Source organism: Mesoplodon densirostris, chromosome 8 (assembly GCF_025265405.1).
Source record: "Mesoplodon densirostris isolate mMesDen1 chromosome 8, mMesDen1 primary haplotype, whole genome shotgun sequence".
In the NCBI taxonomy this organism is placed as follows: domain Eukaryota; kingdom Metazoa; phylum Chordata; class Mammalia; order Artiodactyla; family Ziphiidae; genus Mesoplodon; species Mesoplodon densirostris.
In genome coordinates this window covers 20,126,733-20,148,741 of record NC_082668.1, presented here as the reverse complement: position 1 = coordinate 20,148,741, position 22,009 = coordinate 20,126,733, and the positions used below count along the sequence as shown (strand labels likewise).

General features: G+C 43.6%; 1 protein-coding gene across 2 annotated transcripts in view; it reads left to right on the top strand.

Annotated features, from left to right (window-relative positions):
* Nucleotides 1–21,971, top strand: part of ARPC2 (actin related protein 2/3 complex subunit 2) — a 29,863-nt gene extending 7,892 nt beyond the window's left edge. For both annotated transcript variants that reach the window (XM_060107418.1, XM_060107419.1), the window contains exons 3-11: nucleotides 671–705; nucleotides 2,342–2,454; nucleotides 6,078–6,123; nucleotides 9,538–9,724; nucleotides 10,374–10,467; nucleotides 16,399–16,525; nucleotides 18,055–18,155; nucleotides 18,487–18,587; nucleotides 21,511–21,971. In XM_060107418.1, the coding sequence (XP_059963401.1) occupies nucleotides 671–705; nucleotides 2,342–2,454; nucleotides 6,078–6,123; nucleotides 9,538–9,724; nucleotides 10,374–10,467; nucleotides 16,399–16,525; nucleotides 18,055–18,155; nucleotides 18,487–18,587; nucleotides 21,511–21,535 (829 nt within the window). In that variant the 3' untranslated portion in view covers nucleotides 21,536–21,971. The remainder of the gene's footprint in view (nucleotides 1–670; nucleotides 706–2,341; nucleotides 2,455–6,077; nucleotides 6,124–9,537; nucleotides 9,725–10,373; nucleotides 10,468–16,398; nucleotides 16,526–18,054; nucleotides 18,156–18,486; nucleotides 18,588–21,510) is intronic.
* The last annotated feature ends 38 nt before the right edge of the window (nucleotides 21,972–22,009 follow it).

The following is a 22,009-nucleotide window of genomic DNA, read 5'->3' as shown; positions in this document are numbered from 1 at the left end:
AGTACTTCGGTCATGTAAGGGAGAGGGAAAGATGTGTAGGAAGACTAACAGATTGTCTTTGAGATGGAATAGAACTGTATCGTTTATGGCCTGAAATCATCCTTTCACTTTAAGTAAATTTAAACCATTCTATGCTCTGTTTAGCAGTTTTCCTGCTGAGTGTGTGCGCTACCTCCACTGAGTATGTCCCGTGGGGGAGGGATTGACCAAAAGAGGGCATTTTGTGGGTCACGTATACAAACGTGTCTATCGTGGTCTTAAGGAGTTGAGAATTGAAGGTGAGCACAACCACAGCAGAGATTCCAGCTGCAAAACAAAAGCTTTATCTGTCCTGCTTCCTTTTTTCAGTCCTCCACCCTAAATAACTCCAGAGGTTTAGATGCATGAGAAAATGAATTGTGTACCTGGATCAATGATAAGTATAAGATTTTTACAGGATGGTCCGATCTTAAATAAAGCTCAGGAGCCTTTTGCAAGTCCCCTTGAGGCAAGCAGCAATATAGGTATATTGTTTTTTGGCTGCACCATGCGGCACGCAGAATCTTAGTTCCCTGACCAGGGATCGAACTCGTGCCCCCTGCATTGGAAGAGCGGCGTCTTAACCACTGGACCACCAGGGAAGCCCCAGCAATATAGTTATCTTAACTAAAGGACTTGTTTTGTTTTGCAGAAACAAACCAGAAGCTGTAGAAGTAACATTTGCAGGTAAGTGCCTTTATCTCACCTACTAAGAAGAAGGCACAATATAAAAAATAGAAAATAAAATTCTTCCTAAAATAAGCTTTTTAGGGCTACTATCTTGTCTTTGTGTGTGTGTGGTCTTTATTTTAGGTGATTATTCCATGGATTTAGTGAGCCATATAAAGTTGCCTACTGATATCTTAGAAGTTTGGGTTTAATTTTGTGGTACAAACTAAGGTTTTTTAAATTTGGAAATATTATGTTATTATCTTTAACCATCATCTTAGTTCGCCTAGCACTAGAGGAGTGGGGAATCACAAAAGTGCTAAGAGACCTGTTCCACAAGTCAGAGAGAGATGTTACTGCTTTCTTTTCCTAGAAAGAATTAGGTATTGATACTACTCGCTTGCTGCGTGAACTTTGAGGAGTCGGATAGTCATGCTCTGTAGAAATGAGGGTACTTGGCTAGACGATCTTGGAACACTTTTTGCAGCTCTGAAGTGCTGTGACTTGGAGGCCAGGCACCAACCCCTTCCCCTCATACTAACTAGCAATGCCAGGTCTCCCTAAAGTAGTTACATTCAGCACCTGGTTTCAAGAACTACAAGAGAGGGGAGGCCTGTGGAGTACAGAAACTTAAGGGATAACCAAATGCAGTGTGTGGGCTTGTTTGGATCCTAATTCAAATAAGACCAAAAAAAATTTTTTTTTGAAGCTGAAGTCGTCTTTATTGACAGAATCAACAGAACATGCGTGGCAGAGTTGGCCACAGCATCCCAACACAGCACATTCTGACATTCAAATTAGACTTATTTAAATGTGGCTCCTTTTGATTCCTTCAGCTTGGTGCTATGATGATTATCTGTGCACAGGGATTCTATATTGAAACAACCTCATTAACATCACCACTGTCACTCAGTTTTTGGAGACTAACAGCTTGGTCCAAATTTTTAAAAAGGTAATAGGTTAAAAGACAAAAAAAAAAAAAGTCAGCTAAGCTATCAGGCCTAATCAAGAATGGCTTAATATTATTCATTCTATTCTTTGAACATTTTACATAAGTAAGACAACAATATATTTTTTTTAATTCTTGAGACAATATTTCAGTGCTTGACTGGATATTTGATATTAATAAATTTTTTTTTTTAATTTAGGCATGACAGTGGAATTGGGGTTTTTTTTTTTTTCAACTGTCTTCTTTACCTTTTAGAGGTGTATTCTGAAATATTTATGGATGAAGTGACGTGTGCGATTTGCTTCAGAATAAATCATTGGGAAGGGGTGTGTCTAAGTGAAACAAGATTGGCCATATGTTGATAATTGTTGAAGCCATGAGGAGAATAGGGGTTTGTTATACGTTATATTTTATACGTTTAAAATACATCACAATAAAGATTTTTTTTTCAAATTCTTTCAGCACCAAGCTGTGATTAAAGTAAAAATAGCTTTGTAATTTTAGAAAAGAGCAAAGAGATAGGTATTCTATAATTCTATCTCAGTGTTTCTGCTGACTTTCCACATGGATTTAAAATAAATGCAGTTTTACTTATATGCCTACTTGTAAGGGAGACTTCCTTGTGGCCTGCAACATGTAGGCAGGTACTTTGAGATATTATTCCCTATTCCCAAGTTAAGCAACCTTATTTGCTTTTCCTTGCAGATTTTGATGGAGTCCTCTATCATATTTCAAATCCTAATGGAGACAAAACAAAAGTAATGGTCAGTATCTCTTTGAAATTCTACAAGGAACTTCAGGCACATGGTGCTGATGAGGTAAGTTCCACATCACTTTTCCTTGTGGGACTCTTGTTTCCTCCTCACCTTATCTTGGTAGCTTGCCACTCCTAGAAGATCCACGGCACTGAGTCATCCCTACTGGCACGGGCCACTCTGGATGGCTTGCTCACCTAACCAGGGGCTCTTGACTCTGTTTCCCATAGTCATAAAGAAGGGTGTTTCCCAGAAAGAGTTTTGATTCTTTGCTTGCCTGCTTTTTACTCTGAAGAAATAAAGATATTCTCTAACCAATGAAAACAAAAACAGCTTTAGTTCTCAAAAAATGGAGCAAAGAATACTTTTCCTTGACCAATACAAAAATAACTGTCACAAGACTGAGATGGGTTCTGTTCTATTTCTGTTACATTGTGAAGCAGGTATATAACCTCTGGCCTGTTTCAAGTTTACAATCTTAATTTCTTATTTTGGAAATTTAGGCACAAATCTCCCCTTTCAATTTTTTAATTTAATGCTCTTTAGAGCTGGCCTCTTTAAGTATCTGCTCTTCTTTATGACTACCTTAGGGGAAATAAGAAAGGGTGTCCATGCGTTATGAAACTCTTGGTGGCCATGCTTTACTCCCTGGCTTCTTTCAGTGGGTTTGGTTCCTGTTGAACTATGTTTGCTCTGGGGAGAGCCATTTATGGAAGAAAGAAAATGCTATTACACCAGTGTGTGCACGTTGTGGTTGGGTCTCAAAGCAGGAAGTATGACTCAGTTCCTGAATCAGTTTTCAAATATCTTTTAGTTTTAACAAAGTAGGTTCTCCTTAATCTGGTGAATGAAGATACAGTCTGGTGAATGAAATCAGATATATTTTCTTTCTGATTAAGAGTAGTAGCTTTTGACTTATTTAAAACTTATGTAATGAAAAAGGCTGTTTGCAAAAGAGTATAATCAAAATCTTAATAATAAAAACTAAAATTGATGTTAACCATGAAGAATACCAAGAGCCATACACAGTCACTTCCCTTACTTCTTCATATGTGATTGGTTTGCCCTGTAAGTTCAAGGGTAGAGCTAAAACCTTTTCTGATTGGCCTCATAAATTCAAGGGAAGAAGGATGGGTTAGAGAATTTGTATTCAGGGTTATTTTACCTGAAAAGGAAGAGCTTCAGGAGAAAGACCTAGTCTTTTAAAGCATTTGAAAGATTATTAATTATGTAAGTGATACTGGCTGACTCTTTACCAGATGAAGAGCAAGGGGAAACAAACGGCATTAAGCTGGCCGTGCATTAGATGATGTAGAAGACAACTACCTGGAAAGAACTGTTGAACATTTGAACAAACAACTAAAAAATTGTGTGATGATTCTCCCTAGATAGTCCCCTCTCTTTAAAGATCTAGGTGCAATACGAACAATCCTTGGGAGGGAGAGAAAGTGTTAAGCTAGATTTCTTAAATCTCCTTTCCCGTCTGTGCTTTCCTTATAGAACTCCAGAACACATTGCTATTCTCGTAGGTACCACAGGGGTCAGAGAAACAGCCCCACCCACTCAAGTGGGTGGGGTACATAACATTCGCAGTGTTGGGGCAGAGTGCACAGTAAATGGCTCCCTGGGTTGGTTAAACAGTGACCAGCCTGGGATAACCACAGGAAGCTTGTTACTTTGTCACAGGCCCTTTTTCAGAGCAGAAAGCCTCAGCTGCTGGGGTGGGAAGGTCTGATCTTCTGGGTGCCGGTTGGAAGAGGGGGCACAAATTGAAAAGTGAATCATGGTTAAAAGTGCAAGTGAAGTCAGCAGGGACGCGCTGGCTGGTTTTGCCAAGAGGAGTTGAATGTGGTGTAATTTTGGCTCTAAAAACCTCTTAGATCTCAGAGTATTAACTTGGTAACTTGGAATTAAACTAAATCTGAGGTGCTGTGGTTTCTCCCACATCTGATTTTCCCTTCCTCCAAGTACACACAGTACAGAATCGTAGCTAGTTAAAATTGTTAATGGGGTATGTGTGTTACTTTTTTTTCCCGCAGACAGTTAAGGAGAAGTGGTATATGGGACACCTGAAGGTCAACAGACTCTATGACCTTGAACCTCTCCCTTGAGTTCCTCTTCTGTAAAAGAGAATACCTTACAGTGGCTGTATGGTCACCAAATAGGAACTACATGGGGCATTACTTATCTTTTACCTTTATACAAAAAGTGTGGTCACTGATTCATGTGGTGAGGTCCACCCTATTATCCAAGTTTTGCACGTTGAGAATTTCTCCCAGCTATAGGATAATGCTTGATATGTGGAATACTAAAGAATATTTAAGAATAGGGGGAAAGAACCTACCTTGTGATAATTTTTTTAAATGGGACATGAAATGAATGGTTTGCTCCTGGTTTGTTTGTTGTGTTTGTTTTAAATAACCTAGAGAGTACATTGAAAATAAGATGAGAAGAAAAGCATCGACATTTGCTCAGATCTATTATGAGTCCCCGGATGTGGGAGATGGGCAATGAGACCACAGGAGTGCACGAGACAGAGGCCCTGCTCACATGGACCTCCACTCTAGTGCTGCCTGTGTTTGCAGTGCTTTTCGCTGGCTAGTGGGATCCTTTAAAACACACATGCCACTCTTACAATTAAAACAAGTTTGTATTCTTGTTCATTTTTAACTTGGTAACTTGTCTTAGATTCAGTACCTCTTTTTTTGATATCCCAGAAAATGCAAGAGGATCATTAGTGTGTTTGTGGTGGCATAGAGTTAGAAATTGGATGCCTAGAGACAAAACCTCACAGCCTGTTATACCACTGAGGGTTAATATATTGGCCTCAGTTCTACCTTCCTATACAATAGTGATGACATCTTTCCTCCCTAAGTGTAAGGTTCTAATGAGACTTAGTAATAAGCCCTGTCTGTGTTTTGCCTCTTAAACATATAAAGACTACTAAATACTGAGAGGTTATTAAATTCTAGTGACTTTAATATTTTTTTTTCTCTCCAAATAACTGCCTTTCTACTGCTTAATGTGTCCCATATAACATTTAAGTCAGAACTGTTCCTTCCCGAATAAAAAGTTTGTTTCTTAAACCATGTCAGCCTAGGAGCGGTTTCTACCAGGGAGAGCAGTCATACTGGCAGAGAAAAAAATAAGAAGGTGTAAAAGGGGCTCTTGTTTTATCATTTACTCCAAAAAGCTGGAAAGTAGCCAGCTGTAAGGACTGGTTTTGAGAAAAAGACATTTAGAGAGTACAAGCTTCTGTGGACCCACCAGCAGAAATAACTGGCTAAGATTCAGTTATCCATTGCTTTTTGTCTTTTAAAAAAAGAGGATGGTGAGCTAAATAATTTTAAAGCATACAAGATAAGCAAGCTAACTGGAATCACTTCCCGACAGTTCTGGTTGTATTTCGTCATGTAACGGGTGTGACTGAGTCCTAAAAGAGTAAAGGGTGAACCTTGATTGAAACACAGATCCTAGACCAACCTTTTGGAGTTAATTGCAGTTCTGTGAGTGATTTGCTTGGTAACTCAGATAAATCTGCTTCCCCCTCTGCATCCAGTTTCTAATTCGTCATTTGAAAGTTAGGAAGAACGCTGGCTTAGGAAAAGCTTAGCCAGCACAGTGCTTTGAAAATAATGAAATTATCATGGACTTTGAATTAACCTATTTGTTTTTGTGTTTTCTAGTTACTAAAGAGAGTGTACGGGAGTTTTTTGGTAAATCCAGAATCAGGTATGTAGTAATGTGAGCAGCTGTGGGATGACATAGAAAGAGACCTGTCCTTTTTTGTGCTATGCTTTTTTTAGCCAAAGGATTTCGTTTAAATGTTAATTCATCTTACAAATATTTTTGCATGAGTTCAGTTCCCACTTCAACTCTTGTCGTAAAAATAGTTTTAAGGGGCTTTGCGTTGTCCAATAATGGTACACGTTATTGTTATAGTCACACAAAGAATTGATGTATGCCATTTTTAACATTTACTGGATAAGGCCTAATGACTCTCCCTTAACGTTTCAGCCAGAGGGCCACCTTTGTTTGCCCATGATGATTAAAATGCCTTTTGAGAAAACTAAGCAAACATTGAGTCTCCCTCCCAGCCCCTAGTAATACCTTTGTCTGTACACTGTACATTTGGAGAAGGAAAAGCAATATTCACAACTATTCTCCATTTTCAAGTAACAAAAATTTCAGCCCCTTTCATCTGTTCTTCTGATGAGTGATCTCTGCCTCCTTCGTGGCCAGAGGTATTGGAAAGCACCATGGCCATCCTTGATTAGAACAGCTGTGTTACACAGCTTTAAAGGAAGTTTAAAGTAGAAAAAAATAAACAGTATTTTTATCCCTATAATTAAGTGGTAGTTTCAAATCCTGAGGTGTCTAGCCGGGGCCCCATAGTCAGGACCAAGTTGTAAGACTGTTTGAACATAATATTTGTTACTCAAATCCTGTGACTGTGGTACCTTGACTAACAAATCCTTCTAAAAAGGAAGGTGTGTCTGTCTCTTTTAACAAGTTACTTTAAAAACAACAACAGGGCGTCCCTGGTGGCGCAGTGGTTGAGAGTCCGCCTGCCGATGCAGGGGACATGGGTTCGTGCCCCGGTCCGGGAAGATCCCACATGCCACGGAGTGGCTAGGCCCGTGAGCCATGGCCGCTGAGCCTGCGTGTCCGGAGCCTGTGCTCTGCAACGGGAGAGGCCACAACAGTGAGAGAGAGGCCCACGTACCGCACACACACAAAAAAACAACAACAACATGACACCACCTCACTATTCCCATTAGAATACCTTCCTGTGACCCTTATATGCTGCTTTGGAAACAAAATATCTAATAAAGAAAAAGCGCCTTTGGAATGTAACTTGCTACTAGGAGTATTTATGGATGTGAGCTTTGCACTCCTAAAGAATACTGAAATGTGTTAATCCCCAAATTGATGGTACAAACGTATCTCAGAAATAAAAGCCAAAAGATAAATAACACTGTAGGCTTTAAGAGGAATCAAGGAATTTCAGAAAGAACGAAAAAAAAAGAACTATAGCAGAAAAAGCATAAAGGAACTCTCGGACATGCTTGTCACCGCTCAGATCCTAAAATCTATCAGAATAAGCAGAGTATAACTCGGAGAGCTTATGTTTCTGTCTCTGGGCCTTTTCTTCCACTTCCTGTGCTAAAGCACACGCTACCAAATTGCAGACCTTGTGTTCAGACAAGTGCAAAGTATAAAAACATGTGAAGGTAGCATGTTTCTTCCTCTTTTTCTATGGATTTATCTAGGCAAGTTTGGAAAACTCAGCAGGGCATACTAGATTTTTACTTTCTTCATTTTCAGTATGTTCTGTCCATCATGTCAGAAGCTGTACTTAAGTCTGGCTTCAGTTATAGTTTTATTTAGTTTGTTTTATTTGGCTGCTTAAAACTAGCAAACCTCAAATTTAAATATTTTCTTTTTTAATCTAATCTTGTGGTCTATTTATCTGGTTTTCAGGTATCCAAAATGGAATGGTGATTGGTGTTATTTAATATTGGAGTGCCAAAATTGTGCTAAGCACTATCTAGAACAGAGATTTGGATAGCCAGCCAGTGCTCTCAGTGAGGATAGAGCCAACAAAAAACACAGACCCCAGGAATGCTTTCGGGAAAAAATTAAATAGTAACAAAGTATAAAGGTCTAAGATACTTGGAAATGTGAAATCTATACAGTTCTGGCAAAATTATTCCTATCAGTTGTCTAGAATATGAAATGATCCTCGGTGATGTACAGATACTCTTGCAGAATCATCTGTAGGCTTTGGGGCAGGTATTATATTGCTGGATTATAAAATAAAGCATCCCAGCCTTGTTGGAATTTGTACTGGACACGCTGTAAAGGAGGCAGAATAGTGTAGTGGTCAGTACACGGATTTCAGTCCCTGTTCTGCCCCGTTTATTGATGACCTGCTGTGTTCCAGGCACTTTAAATACTGTGTGTTCTTTTAATTCTCCCAGCAGCCTCCCGCAACTCACCACCCTTTTTTTTAACAGATGCAGGAATTGTAGAAGTTAGGCAATTTGTCCAAGGCCAGAAGTGTTAAGGCCAGGATTTGGACCCAGTTTTTGTTCAGCTCAAAAAAGAGTTGCCTCCACCTTTATATCATGCTGCATTTGGCCTGGCACTTTGCTTCTTTGAACCTCTTTTTCCCTCTAAAATGAGAATAACCATATTCTGGCCTACCTATTTCGAAGAATTCTTTTTTTTTTTTTTTTTTTAATTTTATTTATTTATTTATTTTATTTTTGGCTGCGTTGGGTCTTCGTTGCTGCACGCGGGCTTCTCATTGCGGTGGCTTCTCTTGTGGAGCACGGGCTCTAGGTGCACGGGCTTCAGTAGTTGCGACACGCAGGCTCAGTAGTTGTGGCTTGCGGGCTGTAGAGCGCAGGCTCAGTAGTTGTGGCGCACAGGCTTAGTTGCTCTGCGGCATGTGAGATCTTCCCGGACCAGGACTCGAACCCGTGTCCCCTGCATTGGCAGGCGGATTCTTAACCACTGCGCCACCAGGGAAGTCCCCAAAGAATTCTTATGGAGATCAAATGAAGTCAAATATTTTAAAACACCTTGAAAATTTTACAGGGTACACAAATCTCCTGGGGAGGTATATGTACCCTTTTTTTTTTTTCCTTTTTAGGTTTTTTTCCCTACCTCCATCCTCAGGGTTTGTGATGGCATGTAAGCGGGTATATTTTATTATCAAAAAGCAACCCAACTGCTGGCCGTGTTGGCACTTGGCACGTTAAACCTCAGAGAAAAATATGTAACTCGTATTATAGCTTGATAGCATCTTCAGCCCCCTTCACAGCTATGTCTGGAACATGAAATTTCTAATGAAATTTCCAGGATTATGACTTCCTCCCATTCCTTATTTGTAATCAGTCATCTTTGATATCGATTCAAATTTTTGCATAGTATCTGTTAATTAGCTATATATATATTTACAGTAATTCTTCAAGAATTAAGATTTTTTATTTCATCTCATTTGCCCTTTGAAGTAGATGGGAATGGACAGCTTTCTACCTGGGTTAAAAGTATAGACATTGAGACAAAATTAAATGTCATTAGAACCTGTAAAGTTTTTTTTAATATAATTGTTGGGTGTTTTTTTTTCCCCTCCAGGATACAATGTCTCTTTGCTATATGACCTTGAAAATCTGCCTGCATCCAAGGATTCCATCGTGCATCAGGCTGGCATGTTGAAACGAAACTGTTTTGCCTCTGTCTTTGAGAAATATTTCCAATTCCAAGAAGAGGGCAAGGAAGGAGAGAACAGGGCAGTTATCCATTATAGGGATGATGAGACCATGTGAGTATAGAATTTGGTCCTGAAGCCTGGTGTGGCTGTCACGCATGCTTACTGAAAGTCATTCGGCTAAGTCACACCTTAAACTCTATTGTGTGAATCCCCCGAGTGTCTTTCTCATAAAATTTTTTAACCCAGGATGTAAGTGTTGGGGGGGGAAAGCCCACTTCTCCTTGTCTCCAGATACTGAAAGTTGGCAAAAGATGGAAAGAGAATCCAGTGCTTTCCTTGAAGGCACCATCATTTTGAGTCCCCTTCAGTAGTATAGCTGGGTAATCGGGAGGCAGAGGGTGACTGTAGGTTCCGTGTTGTTGCAACTCTTGGATCATCTACATGCTATGAGTCTCATAGTGTATAAAGAAATACATTCTTTAAAGTGGAATTCTGAGAATCACTAACTCTAGATTCCATGTCGTAGCATATAGGCAAGTTAATAACATCCACTTTGGGTGATTTTCATTTCTTGCCTCACATAGGGCATGCATTTATTATACTGACTTCGTTGGCCATAAATACTTAGTCTCACTGGCACACCTTGTTTTATGAATGAACAGGTTCGTGACTTTACCCTCCTACTTCACTTGTAGAGCAAGTTCTTGACAAAACCCTGTTCTGGTTCTGTACTCACTCTCATGGGTTTTGTTCCCCTCAGGTATGTTGAGTCTAAAAAGGACAGAGTCACAGTAGTCTTCAGCACAGTGTTTAAGGATGACGACGATGTGGTCATTGGAAAGGTGTTCATGCAGGTATGGAGCAGACATCTTGGGGGGGAACCATGGCCTGGTGACTTCCACCTTGTCATCAAAGCACACCATGAGCATAGAACTGGCAGCTCATTTGATGCTGGAACTTGTTGAAGATTTAATTAAACAGCCCCCATCAAACTCACTGACTTTTTTTTCTTAGTGGGTTTAGCCCTTTTGCAGGACTGGACTAGAGGGTGAATTGAGTATTAAACATACTAACAAAATGACTGAATATTAAGCATCCTTCCTGCCGTGGGGTCTTTAATTTAAAGCCTGGTCACATTTCCTGCCCTCTTAAGTTTCCTCAAGTTTCTAGCAAGGTCTACTGGCTTGGCTTAGTCCCAAATAAAGTCTTTTCAGAATGGAATCTAGAGAAAATTCTTAAGTAGTAGATAATGCATTAATAGGTTAGAGTTGTCGAACTGACAGTGAAGAGAAGGGGCCTCAGTTTGACCGAGGTCCCCATGGAGGGAGTGCCTCCCTCAGAAGAAGCTCATCTACTAGAAGAGTAATGGGGTTTAACAGGACATTTTGTAATTGGATTTCTGGTGCGGTTGGACTCAGGTCTGACACAACACACCCATTGTGGCTTTGTCATGCTGTCTGCTAACCAGTTGCTGGCTTTAGGATGTGAGAGCTCATTGGTGAAGTGGTATCCTGGCTGCTTTCTTCTGAGATGGCTCAGCATTCAAAATCTAGTACAGTGGTTAAATTTCAGAACACTTGTACGTTCATTCTGTTCCTTAGCAGGGTGAAGAGGTTTAAGAATTCTGGGACAGAATCTCTTTTGCCAGGTTGAGTTGAAAGACAGTTGTGCTTAATATAGTGAGAATACTTTATGTGTAGCCGTTCGAAGTGGCTAGGGAAGTCTTCAAAAGGGGTATTCTCAGTTTGATCCATCTGTAGTGGCTTTTTGGGGTTTTTTGTTTTTATAAATTTATTTATTTTATTTATTTTTGGCTGTGTTGGGTCTTTGTTGCTGCACGCGGTCTTTCTCTAGTTGCGGCGAGCGGGGGCTCCTCTTTGTTGCCGTGCACGGGCTTCTCATTGTGGTGGCTTCTCTTGTTGCAGAGCACGGGCTCAGGCGTGCGGGCTTCAGTAGTTGTGGCTCGCAGGCTCTGGAGCACAGGCTCAGTAGTTGTGGCACATGGGTTTAGTTGCTCTGCGGCATGTGGGATCTTCCCGGACCAGGGATTGAACCCACATCCCCTGCATTGGCAGGTGGATGGATTCTTAGCCACTGTGCCACCAGGGTAGCCCCTGTAGTGGCTTTCTGTGTTTAAGCTAATTAATCAGAAACTAATTTTGTAGTCCCTGTGCAGAAAAATTGGAATATTGACACAGCATTTGAGAGTACTCAGACTTACAAAAGTGTGTGTGTATGTACATAGATATATAGATATGTATATCTTGGGTCCTAAATGAAAGCCTCCGGCAGGCATTTCATGTGTTTCTATGCAGAATTGACAGGGGAATTAAACGCAGTAGCTCCGAAATTGGGCTAAATCCAGACTGACAAGCTAATTTTAAAAGCTATGAACTATATATTTAGATTTGGCTGTTTTTTTACCAGTCTTGTTCCATTTTATTCCAGACCACATCTTAACTTATTTTTATACTTTAAACAGATCTTATCTTGGAGAGTGTACTGGAGATTTGTTCCTTAGGAGAATTTTGTGTGTTCTTTTTTGCATGTGAACTTAAGCTCTCCCTCAAAGTACATGTGGTAGGGCACTTCTAAAAGGAAACAGAAAGTCTGCATTTTTGCACTGACGGTTTCTCCAGTGAGTGATGGGCCTGGCACCACGTGAGAAGACAGTGCTCAGGAAGCCATCTGCCCTGCCGCCCTCTCCAAACTCCAAGGCTGGGGTAATTTATTGGAAATGACCGTAGAAACCGGGACTTATTTTGCTGGTTTTCCCCTCCAGAATAAATCATCTGATCGTTGTCCTAGGCCTAGTTGTTTTAAATTTCTAGGAGAAGGGACAACAGTGGATGCCCAGCACAGAGTGTTGTGACCTGGAGAGGCTGTTTGAAGTTCCTTGTGGTCACTAGTCTGCTTGCTGTGGGTCTTTGTTTTCTCATGCTGGCATGCACCTCCAGCCTGGTCAGAACACAATCCCTGCTTTTGTCATTTGGCAGGCAGACTTGGAGGGATGCTTATTGCTGCCATAAGGAAAAAAACAGGGAGTTTCCATTCCCCACTCATAAGGATGTCCTAGTGCTCGGCTTTGGGGCATTATCTTTGTAGGCATATGAGCTGAGCACCAGGGAGAATCTGGTAGATATCCTCATTTCAACGCTTATTACGTGAAAAGCAATAGAAACAGTAGTTACCCTTTTGGACATTGGAGTATGGTGAGCTAGGATTTTTTTATATTATTAGATCTTTAAGTTAGCTCAGTAAGTAAGAGAAGTTAAGTGGAAACCACTGGTTTCTCCATGTTCAGAGACAAGACAGAAGCAGTTTGCCTCTTAGGCAATTGTGAAGATGCCCCTTTTGAGGCCCCTTGCTACCTGTATACATGTGGGGTTATATCTATAGGATATTTTCCTGAACTGGGAACACTGATTCAAAGTGAGTAATTTTGGAGGGTATTGCCAAACTCTTCTCCATAGAAGTTGTGCCATTTTCCCTCCCACCACCAATGCATGAGAGTGTCCATTTCCCCAAAGTGTTGTTGAACTTTTGGATTTCTGCCAATCTGACAGGTTAAAGATGCTATCTACTTTTCTTATGAGCAAGGTCAAAACATCTTTTTTTATGCTGAAGGCTATTTTTTTTGTTTCCTGTGAGATGTCTCTTTATGTCCCCTACGCATTTTTCTGTTGGGTTATTGATCTTCTGAATTTCTTCATATACTAGGGAGATTAGCCCTTTCTCTGTGATAAGAATTGCAAATATTTTTTCCAGTTAGTCGTTAGACTTTGTGAGTTGTTTTTGTTGTTGTTTTGTTTTGCTTTTTCCCCATGCAGAACTTTATTTTCATGTAGTTAAATTGGTCAACCTCTTATGGCTTCCAGATTTTGAGTCATAGTTAGAAACTCCTTCCCTACTGCAAGGTTATAAAGAAGTTTACCTGTATTATTTTCCTGGTGTTTTTATAGTTTCATATTTTACACATAAATCTTATTACCTGTGTGGCGTTTCTCTTGGTACATGATATGAAAGGTGGATACATCTTTTTTTCTAAGTGGCTACCCACTGGTCCCAGCAGCAATTATTTAAAAGCCCATGTTTATACTACTGATTTTAAGATGCTGCCTTTATCATATACTAAATTTCTGTGTATATTTGGGTTTATTCTAAACTTCCTGTAGTCAGTTGTGCTTTGATGGAGGGAAGAAATAGTATTGTGATGTTCAAAAGACATCCCAGCTGGAGGGAGAAAAAAGAGGGAGTATTGCTGATACATATGTAACAAAGACACTAAGGAAAAGAGAGCTGCTGGTTGGTGGGTTGATTGGCTTTTAAGTGTTATGTAAGAGAGAAAACCAAGGAGAAACATGAGATTGCCTAAAGGATAGCCCCAAGTCAGAAGTATATTGTTAACCAAGTCTGAAATGTTTGAAATGTATCACTTTCCATATACAGAACTGTTGAAATGCTGCCAAGTCACCACAGGCTTACAAATACTCCAGCTGGTTGTGAATGCCACATGTACCAGTGAACTGGAGCCTTCAGGAAGCTTACTAAACACAAGAAGATAGTGGCGGGCAGTTATTATCTGTTCTGTTTTCTCCCCCGAGGCTAAAGAGGAAAACTGATAGAAGTTAGAGAACCTCCCAACCCAGTTGCAGAATGAAAGGTATTTTCTAGAGAAGGGCAATCTCAGAAGCTTTGCTTTAAGAATTTCCATTTTGAATGATCTTGGATCCTTCCCTCCCTCTCCAAGTATTATTCCTTTGGGGAACAAAATGCACAGGGGAGCTAATCTAACCCAGTGATGTTAATTTATTTCCCGCCAACCTTCAGAAGCCACGCAGTGAGCTCAGGAGGCAGGGTGGTGAAACAGGCGAGATCCCAGACTGGGCATTAGACCTCCTTAGGTGTTATCCTTCCTCATTTACTGAAGGCTTGCTGATCAGTGTGTATTCTCCTACCTGCAAATGGAAACATAGTCCCTGCTCCTTTACAGTGTCCTGACACTGACAGTGAAGTCAGCTAGGGTAGAGGTGCTTTCTTTCATTCAGCAAGCCATGTGCTCGACAGTCTCTTTGAAGGGCAGAGGACTAGATACAGAGATGAATAAAAGCAGGATCCTTGGCTTGAGAAACTTTTACAACCTGGTGGGGAAGCCAGATGCATTAATGAATAGTAAAGTATCACAGTAGAGCTTTGTAGAAAAGACATGGGAACCCCGAGGGGAGAGCAGCCAGCTACCCCCAGGCTATTGGAGATAGCGTTATAGAAGAGGTCATATCTGAGCAGCAGTAGAAGAGCGTTGCAGACCAAATGGCTGTATAACATGCCTTCGGTATACTCATAAAACTCAGAGACCTTGGAAAGCCTTCGGTTCCATCCTTCTGCCGTCACTCAGAGAATTTGGATCGTCGGTTTTACTGGCATTGCTGGAAAATCTAGTCCTGTTCTTGCAGATCTGGGTTGAGACAGGGATGCCTTGTATCACTTGTCTATTTACACAGGAATGTATGGATTGGGAAAGCTTGAGATGCGGAGATTAGGACTTGGAAGGAATGGCCTGGTTTTTACTTCCTTAGGCATTTTTCTGTCGTTTGGTGAGGGTGGATACATTTTGTCAAGGGTGAGCTCTTACGCAGTGTGGTGGTGATTTCATCCACGGCCATTCTAGAGGGAGAATCAAAAGTCGGACTTCCAGTTCTCATGTCACACAGTCTCCTTTTCTCAGTGAACACTAAGACAGCTCAGCTTCTTTAACATTGTTGTCTTCTCCCAAGAAGGGCTTAAATTTGGTCTAAAGTTCTCACTGATGAATTCTAAACAGTAACAGGGTCTAAGTTACCTCAGTGAAACAAGACTTGTGCAAAGGCTCAGCCCAGAGAAAGCGTAGTATTCATGAAACTGGAAGAAGTGGAGGTGGGGTGAGAGGAGGGGTGAAAAATTGGTCAGCTCATAAGGGGCTTTGTGTGCAAAGGTTAAATGAGTTAAGACTTCAACTCGAAGTCTTTTTTTTTTTGGCTGCGTGGGGACTACTCTTCGTTGCGGTACGCAGGCTTCTTGTTGTGGTGGGTTCTCTTGTTGCAGAACACGGGCTCTAGGCACCAGGCTTCAGTAGTTGCAGCACTCGGGCTCAGTAGTTGCGTCACACGGGCCCTAGAGCACACAGGCTTCAGTAGTTGCGGCTCACAGGCTTAGTTGCGCCGCGGGCTTAGTTGCTCCGCAGCATGTGGGATCTTCCTGGATCAGGGATTGAGCCCATGTCCCCGGCATTGGCAGACGGATTCTCAACCACTGCACCACCAGGGAAGTCCCCAACTTGAGGTCTTAATCAAGCTAAAGCTTGGGTTCCGTTCACCCGAAATTTTAAAAATTTCCTGGAAAATGTAACCTCTTTTCACGTTAAATCAAAAGAGACTAATAAGCAGTAGTCATTATCCTGAATGTAATCTGGTTCTCCCAGTGCTTTACAATTTGTTGTCTGTTTAGTCTCAGAAGTAATTTTATCATCTATGTTCTTCCAAAACAAGAGAAAGGCAAAAGGATTAACAGTGCTTTTCCACACTCATTGAAGATCGGACTTGTTAAGTACTTTGTGATCTCTCCTCTGAATCTGAAGTGCATTGATAGCAGCCAGCACTTGTAATATTTCACATTAGGTGTAGTTTATTTTTAGCCTCTGCTGGTCAGAGGGCTCAGAGGTCACACCCATAGGGCACACCCTGGAGCGTAAGTTGCTGTTCATCTCACACCAGATTCTCTTCTGGTTGCTTTTTGCTTCATCCTGGCAGGAGTTCAAAGAAGGACGCAGAGCCAGCCACACAGCCCCACAGGTCCTCTTTAGCCACAGGGAACCTCCTCTGGAGCTGAAAGACACCGATGCCGCCGTGGGCGACAACATCGGCTACATTACCTTCGGTGAGCGGGGCGGGTTGCTGCGTTTGCGCGCCGTGATGGGTTCATACTGCAGTTGAAGTGGTTAAGGGGAGTGGGGGCGAAAGCAGGCATATCGCCCGTTCCTGTTGCCACTGCCATGGCTGTAGGGGGCCTGCCACGGGACGCTAGTACAGATCGAGTGCTATTTTTATACAGTAATCATTTTCCTTTTTTCCCTGTTTTTCCTAAATCCTGAGGAAAAAAAAGTGTAGCCTGTGATATCAAGTGTGAGAAGTTAGGGCCATATAAGCATTGCTAAGCAGCTGGGTGGGAATACTGTGTCCTTTGGCGTTTCTTGGTTTTTTGCTTATTAGACCAGAGCTCCAGCCATGATTCACTTACTCCACTTTCCCCCTGAAAAAATTCACGTGCTCCCCTCTTACAGTTGCTTCAGCCTAGTGAAGCTGCTCATCATTATTCACCCACTGCCCCAGATGCCACTAAAATGTCCCCCTTTCTGGAGTTTTCTTTAATTCACCTCGGTGCTGAAGGTGCACCAGTTTATCGAAGATGAGTGAGGTGATTTACCAGGTTTCATTAAATCTAAGATACATTGTTTTGTCATGTTAGTCTCTGAGTTTGGCACACAGCTCACAATTCGCAGCCTGCCACAGTTTAATTTGGCAGCATCTCTCTTTATGGTAACTAAACTGATGGTAAACTTGCAGTCACTAGCATCTCAGGACCTCTGCAATGTAGTTATGTCCTGGCCTGGTGCTCTCTTCTCTCAGGGCAAGCTGACACAGGGGTCCCACCCTTTCTTATGAGGCATTCCTTTTCATTTCAACAAATCTTTATACTTGAGGATTTTGCTTATGGTGAGACCACTGAGTAGAGTGGGTGCAGAAGATAGAGAGGGCTCCAGGGAGCCAGAAGGAGAGGTGTGCGGGTCGGCCCAGGCGCAGGGCTGAGTGACTGCACAGGCCTTCAGGGGGTTGGCGGCAGGGGGGCTTTTCTCAGCCCCAGCCAAAGCAGCTTCTCCTGCCCATCCTCATCAAGAGCGCTCAGATCCTTCTCCCTTCCTGTTTGGTTTTCACCACAGACTACATGACCCTCTGTGGATCTAGTTTCTCTGAAGACTTACTCGGCTTCAGCACCAAGGACCTAGGACAGGCAGGCTTTGTTCTCTAATCCTGATTGCTCCACAGTCCACCCAGGTAGCCAATAGTGTCTTCCTCCAGAGAGACTGCTGAGCTGCAGAGGCAGGAGCTCATAGGTGTGTGGCAGATGGAGTAGATTTCACAGTGCACAGCCAGAGAAACCAGGCCCTGGAATGAATGCCAGGGCCAAACCCTTTCCCTGAGGAGCTCTGGTTTTCGACCATGATCGCCTCCATTTGCACTCACTGGCAGGAAACCCTGACAAAGCCCAGGCCTAATGAAATGAGTGGACGGTCCTTAAGGAGGGAGAGATGGAGCTGACTGTAGGCTGCTGGTCTTCCCGCCCTTTGGCATTGGTGTTACTAGACCCTGACGCCTTGCCTATCCCCCCCCTCCCCCACCGCCGCCCAGTGCTCTTCCCTCGCCACACCAACGCCAGTGCTCGAGACAACACGATCAACCTGATCCACACGTTCCGGGACTACCTGCACTACCACATCAAGTGCTCAAAGGTGAGTGAGAGCAGCTGCAGCGCCTCAGTGTCCTGTGCTCTGGGGTCATTCTCACCACCAGAGCTGATGCCATAGAAAGTCATCTCTGTAGTCCAGGCTCTTGCTATGACCTCTTGTAGGTGGTTCTAGAGGCTTCAAGAAATCATGGCCTTTCTCCATCTCTCACTCACCCCTCCCCATAGCAGAGAGGTGAATATATGCTTCCTTGCATGGCCCTGTGTCAACCCTAGGGTGGATGTGCCCAGACCTTCCTGATAATTTCTGCTAATTAGAGCAAAGCTGTCTTTCTAGAAGATGACTCTGCTTCAGTACCCACTGTGCTTGCCTCCAGGCCTATATTCACACACGTATGCGGGCAAAAACATCTGACTTCCTCAAGGTGCTGAATCGTGCACGCCCAGATGCTGAGAAGAAAGAAATGAAAACAATCACGTGAGTCGCACCGTCCTGCAGAAGGACCACCTTCCTCTCCTAAGCTCACCAGGAAGGAGGTAGTGGTGTCGGTGGCCCAGGTGTCTGGGCAGTAGCTGCATGGGAGGCAGGCAGGGTTGGGCCTGTAGCTGCCCAGCAGACTAAAGATGGGACGCACAGGTTTTTGCTTCTCGGTGGGTTTCCTTGTTTCTACATCTTTATAAGCGAGGAGAGTGGCAGCTAGGATAAAATACAGAGGGGGACCTTTTTACTGACATCAGCTGTGTTCTCTTTGGGCCTGAGTTGACGGGCCAGTCTTGTCCTTTTCAGGTCTTCTTGGAGAAATGAAGTAATTTGCTTAAGGACATTGAGTTGAGTAAATAGGCCTGGAACCACCCCTAAGTGTTCTTTTTCCTGGTCCACTTGGCGGCAGGAATTTTGCATGGAGAGGAGGTTACCTTTATCAGGGATGGAGATGATGAGAGCCCTAAATGGTGTGAGGCTCTGCATGCAGGAGGCCAGCATGGTCTGAGGCCTGGGGATTTGGGTCTGTGCCAGGTGCCAGATCTTGGGTGCCCCTCTGGTGAAGTTTAAGCAGTCCTGTTCTCCAGATAGGGTAATAAGTGCTGATCTGCTGTCTTTTGTGCCCACTGAATTAAAAATCTTGAGGTGAACTAAGCCTACCCACAACCCTCACAGCCAGTGCATTTGCCAACACCCCGTAATCTTGGGGGTAACCTTCGTAGGTATGGTGTGCCTAGGGCTTCAGACTCCTTCCCCTGGCCTCCTCTATCAAGCTAGTTTCTGCTGCCATTCAACAGGATGAGAGAGGTGTCTGACTCTTGGTTGCCTGAGCAGAGGGTTTTTTGTTTTTTTTTTTTTTTTTTTCTTTTTGCGGTATGCGGGCCTCTCACTGTCGTGGCCTCTCCCGTTGCGGAGCACAGGCTCCGGACGCGCAGGCCCAGCGGCCATGGCTCACGGGCCCAGCCGCTCCGCGGCATATGGGATCCTCCCAGATCGGGGCACGAACCTGTATCCCCTGCATCGGCAGGCGGACTCTCAACCACTGCGCCACCAGGGAGGCCCGAGCAGAGGGTTTTTAATCTCAGACATTTATACAGAACAAGTTAAGTCACGCCTGCCTTCTTTAGGCTTTAGAGGCTGCCTGTCTCTTTGTTAGGAAATGGGTACCAAAGGCCTTTCTCTATCATAGCTCCGCCCACTGCCCAGAGCCGGCGGAGTGTTCAGTCCACAGCTCAATCCTCTGCTTGGAGAGAGGTGTCCACGTGCCGTGGCAGTATCATTCCTTCTACTGTGGCATAGCCGCAGATGCCAGCTTCGTGGCATACCCTAAAATAGGCAGAACCCACAAGGTGGGGAGACAGGAGGGTGTGTGCCCTGGGGGACGCACGCTCCCGCTGCCCTGCACGACCTTGCCTCCGTCCTGGAGTTCACAGGTCCCCCTTTCCCTGCTTGCTTCTCTCACCCACACCACTTTGGGGACCTTGAGTGTGAGGCAGCCAATTTTGTGCCACTTTCAAGGCCCAGTGAAGAGACAGGCAGTTCAGTAGAGGCCAGGAGGTGAGCCAGCAGAAGGCAACCTGACCTGGCCAGCCTGTCGCCCACCGAACAGGAAGGCTGGGCATCATGAGCTGCTCATGTCACCGTCAGCCCTGTAACTGCCTTGTCCATTGAGGAGGAGGGCCCACCAGGCGGCCACCACCCAGTGTCTCCCTGCAGGGCTTCTCCCCTGCCCTGTTAACACAGCCAGCAGGCGGTCTTGGGGGGGTCATCGCAAAGCGAGTGCAATGGACAGAGGGCAGGGACAATTCCCTGTCCTGATGGCGGACTGGGAAAAGATGAATCCTTGAAATGAGCAAATTGTCCATAAACCTCCTTCCTGGAACTTACGAGGAGCAGCTTTGCCTTTTTCTGTCCTGTGATGTCTTTGGCAGAGGTGGGCCCCAGAAAGGAGAAGGGTGAGGTAAACAACTGCATCCACCCTGAAAACCAGATCGTGTTCCCAAGGGTGGGCAGGAGAAGCCAGGACCCCTGCCCTGCTGTGTGAGGTTTCAGAACACAGAGCAGCATGAAGGCGCGTGGCGGGTCTGCTATGATCAGAAGCCAACCATCAGCACCCCACAGAGCTCTGCCTGAATTGAATATACGTGAGCTTTTTATTGGGGAATGGATAACAAAATATTTTAGTTTCATTTTGGGTTGGATGAGACATTCAGGGCAGGAAAGTTTTAGCCCCTGTATTTTTGCCTCAGTTTCCCATAGTTCTCAGCTCTAGCTTCCAGGATGCTTTACCAGATGCGCACCCCCTATCTTTGGGAACCAGCCTGTTCCCAAAGTTGGCTATTCTGGGGAAAAAACTGGGTGGAACAGGACACCCCAGCTTAGAAACCTTAAGTCTGGCAAGTGTTCTGTGGCTGAGTGTAGTCACCACATGACAGCACGAAGCGCCTTTAACCTTGGAAGCTTGGAGGGTTGCTTCTTTGAAGGTCCTGCCCCCATGGTGAAAGATTTAAGGAACTGCTGTGTGCTAGCCCGAAAAGGTATAAACTGCATAGGAGGACCCTAAGTTCTTTACTCGGAAGAGGATTGAGCCCAGTCTGAAATGCAAATATGTCTAGGCCATCCAGAAATTGTGGGCAGGTGATTCTCCTGTCTAACTTGGTACATTTACTGCCCTCGTGGGCTTATTAGCACAGGTATTACTTGGTACCCCGAAGTATTCAATAGGGAGGAAGAGCTGATGAGACATTTCTGTGAAAGCTGGACCTTAGCCCGTGCCTGGAATTCCTACATACCTCTGCCTGAGGAGCCTTACCACCTCGTGTTTGCTGTCTCCTCCGGGACCCCATTCCTAGCCCAGAGCATGGGGTGGACGGAAAGGTGAACAGAAACCAGCCTTCACACTTACTCTCTGCTTTTGAAGGGGGAAGACGTTTTCATCCCGCTAACTCTTGGGAACAGGAAGAGGAAGCGGCTGGCAGCTGAAGGCTGGAACACTTGCTACTGGATAATCGTAGCTTTTAATGTTGCACCTCTTCAGGTTCTTAAGGGATTCTCCGTTTTGGTTCCATTTTGTACACGTTTGGAAAATAATCTGCAAAAATGAGCTGTGCTTGCAAGGACTTCATGGTTCCCAAGAATTAAAAAAAAAGGAAAAAAAAGAATTCCACTTGATCAACTTAATTCCTTTTCTTTATCTTCCCTCCCTCCCTCCCCTTCCCCTCCCCCTCTTTTCCAAGCTGTTTTGCTTTGCAGTATGTTACTGGTAATGAGTTGCAGGATAATGCAGTCTTAACTTGTTTTCTCCTAAGTATTTGAGTTCAGAACTCCTGTATCTAAAGAAACACGGTTGGGGTCATTAATAAAGAAAATCTTTCTATCTTACATGAGAATTCACTGGGTTTCTGGACTGTGAGTCCAAA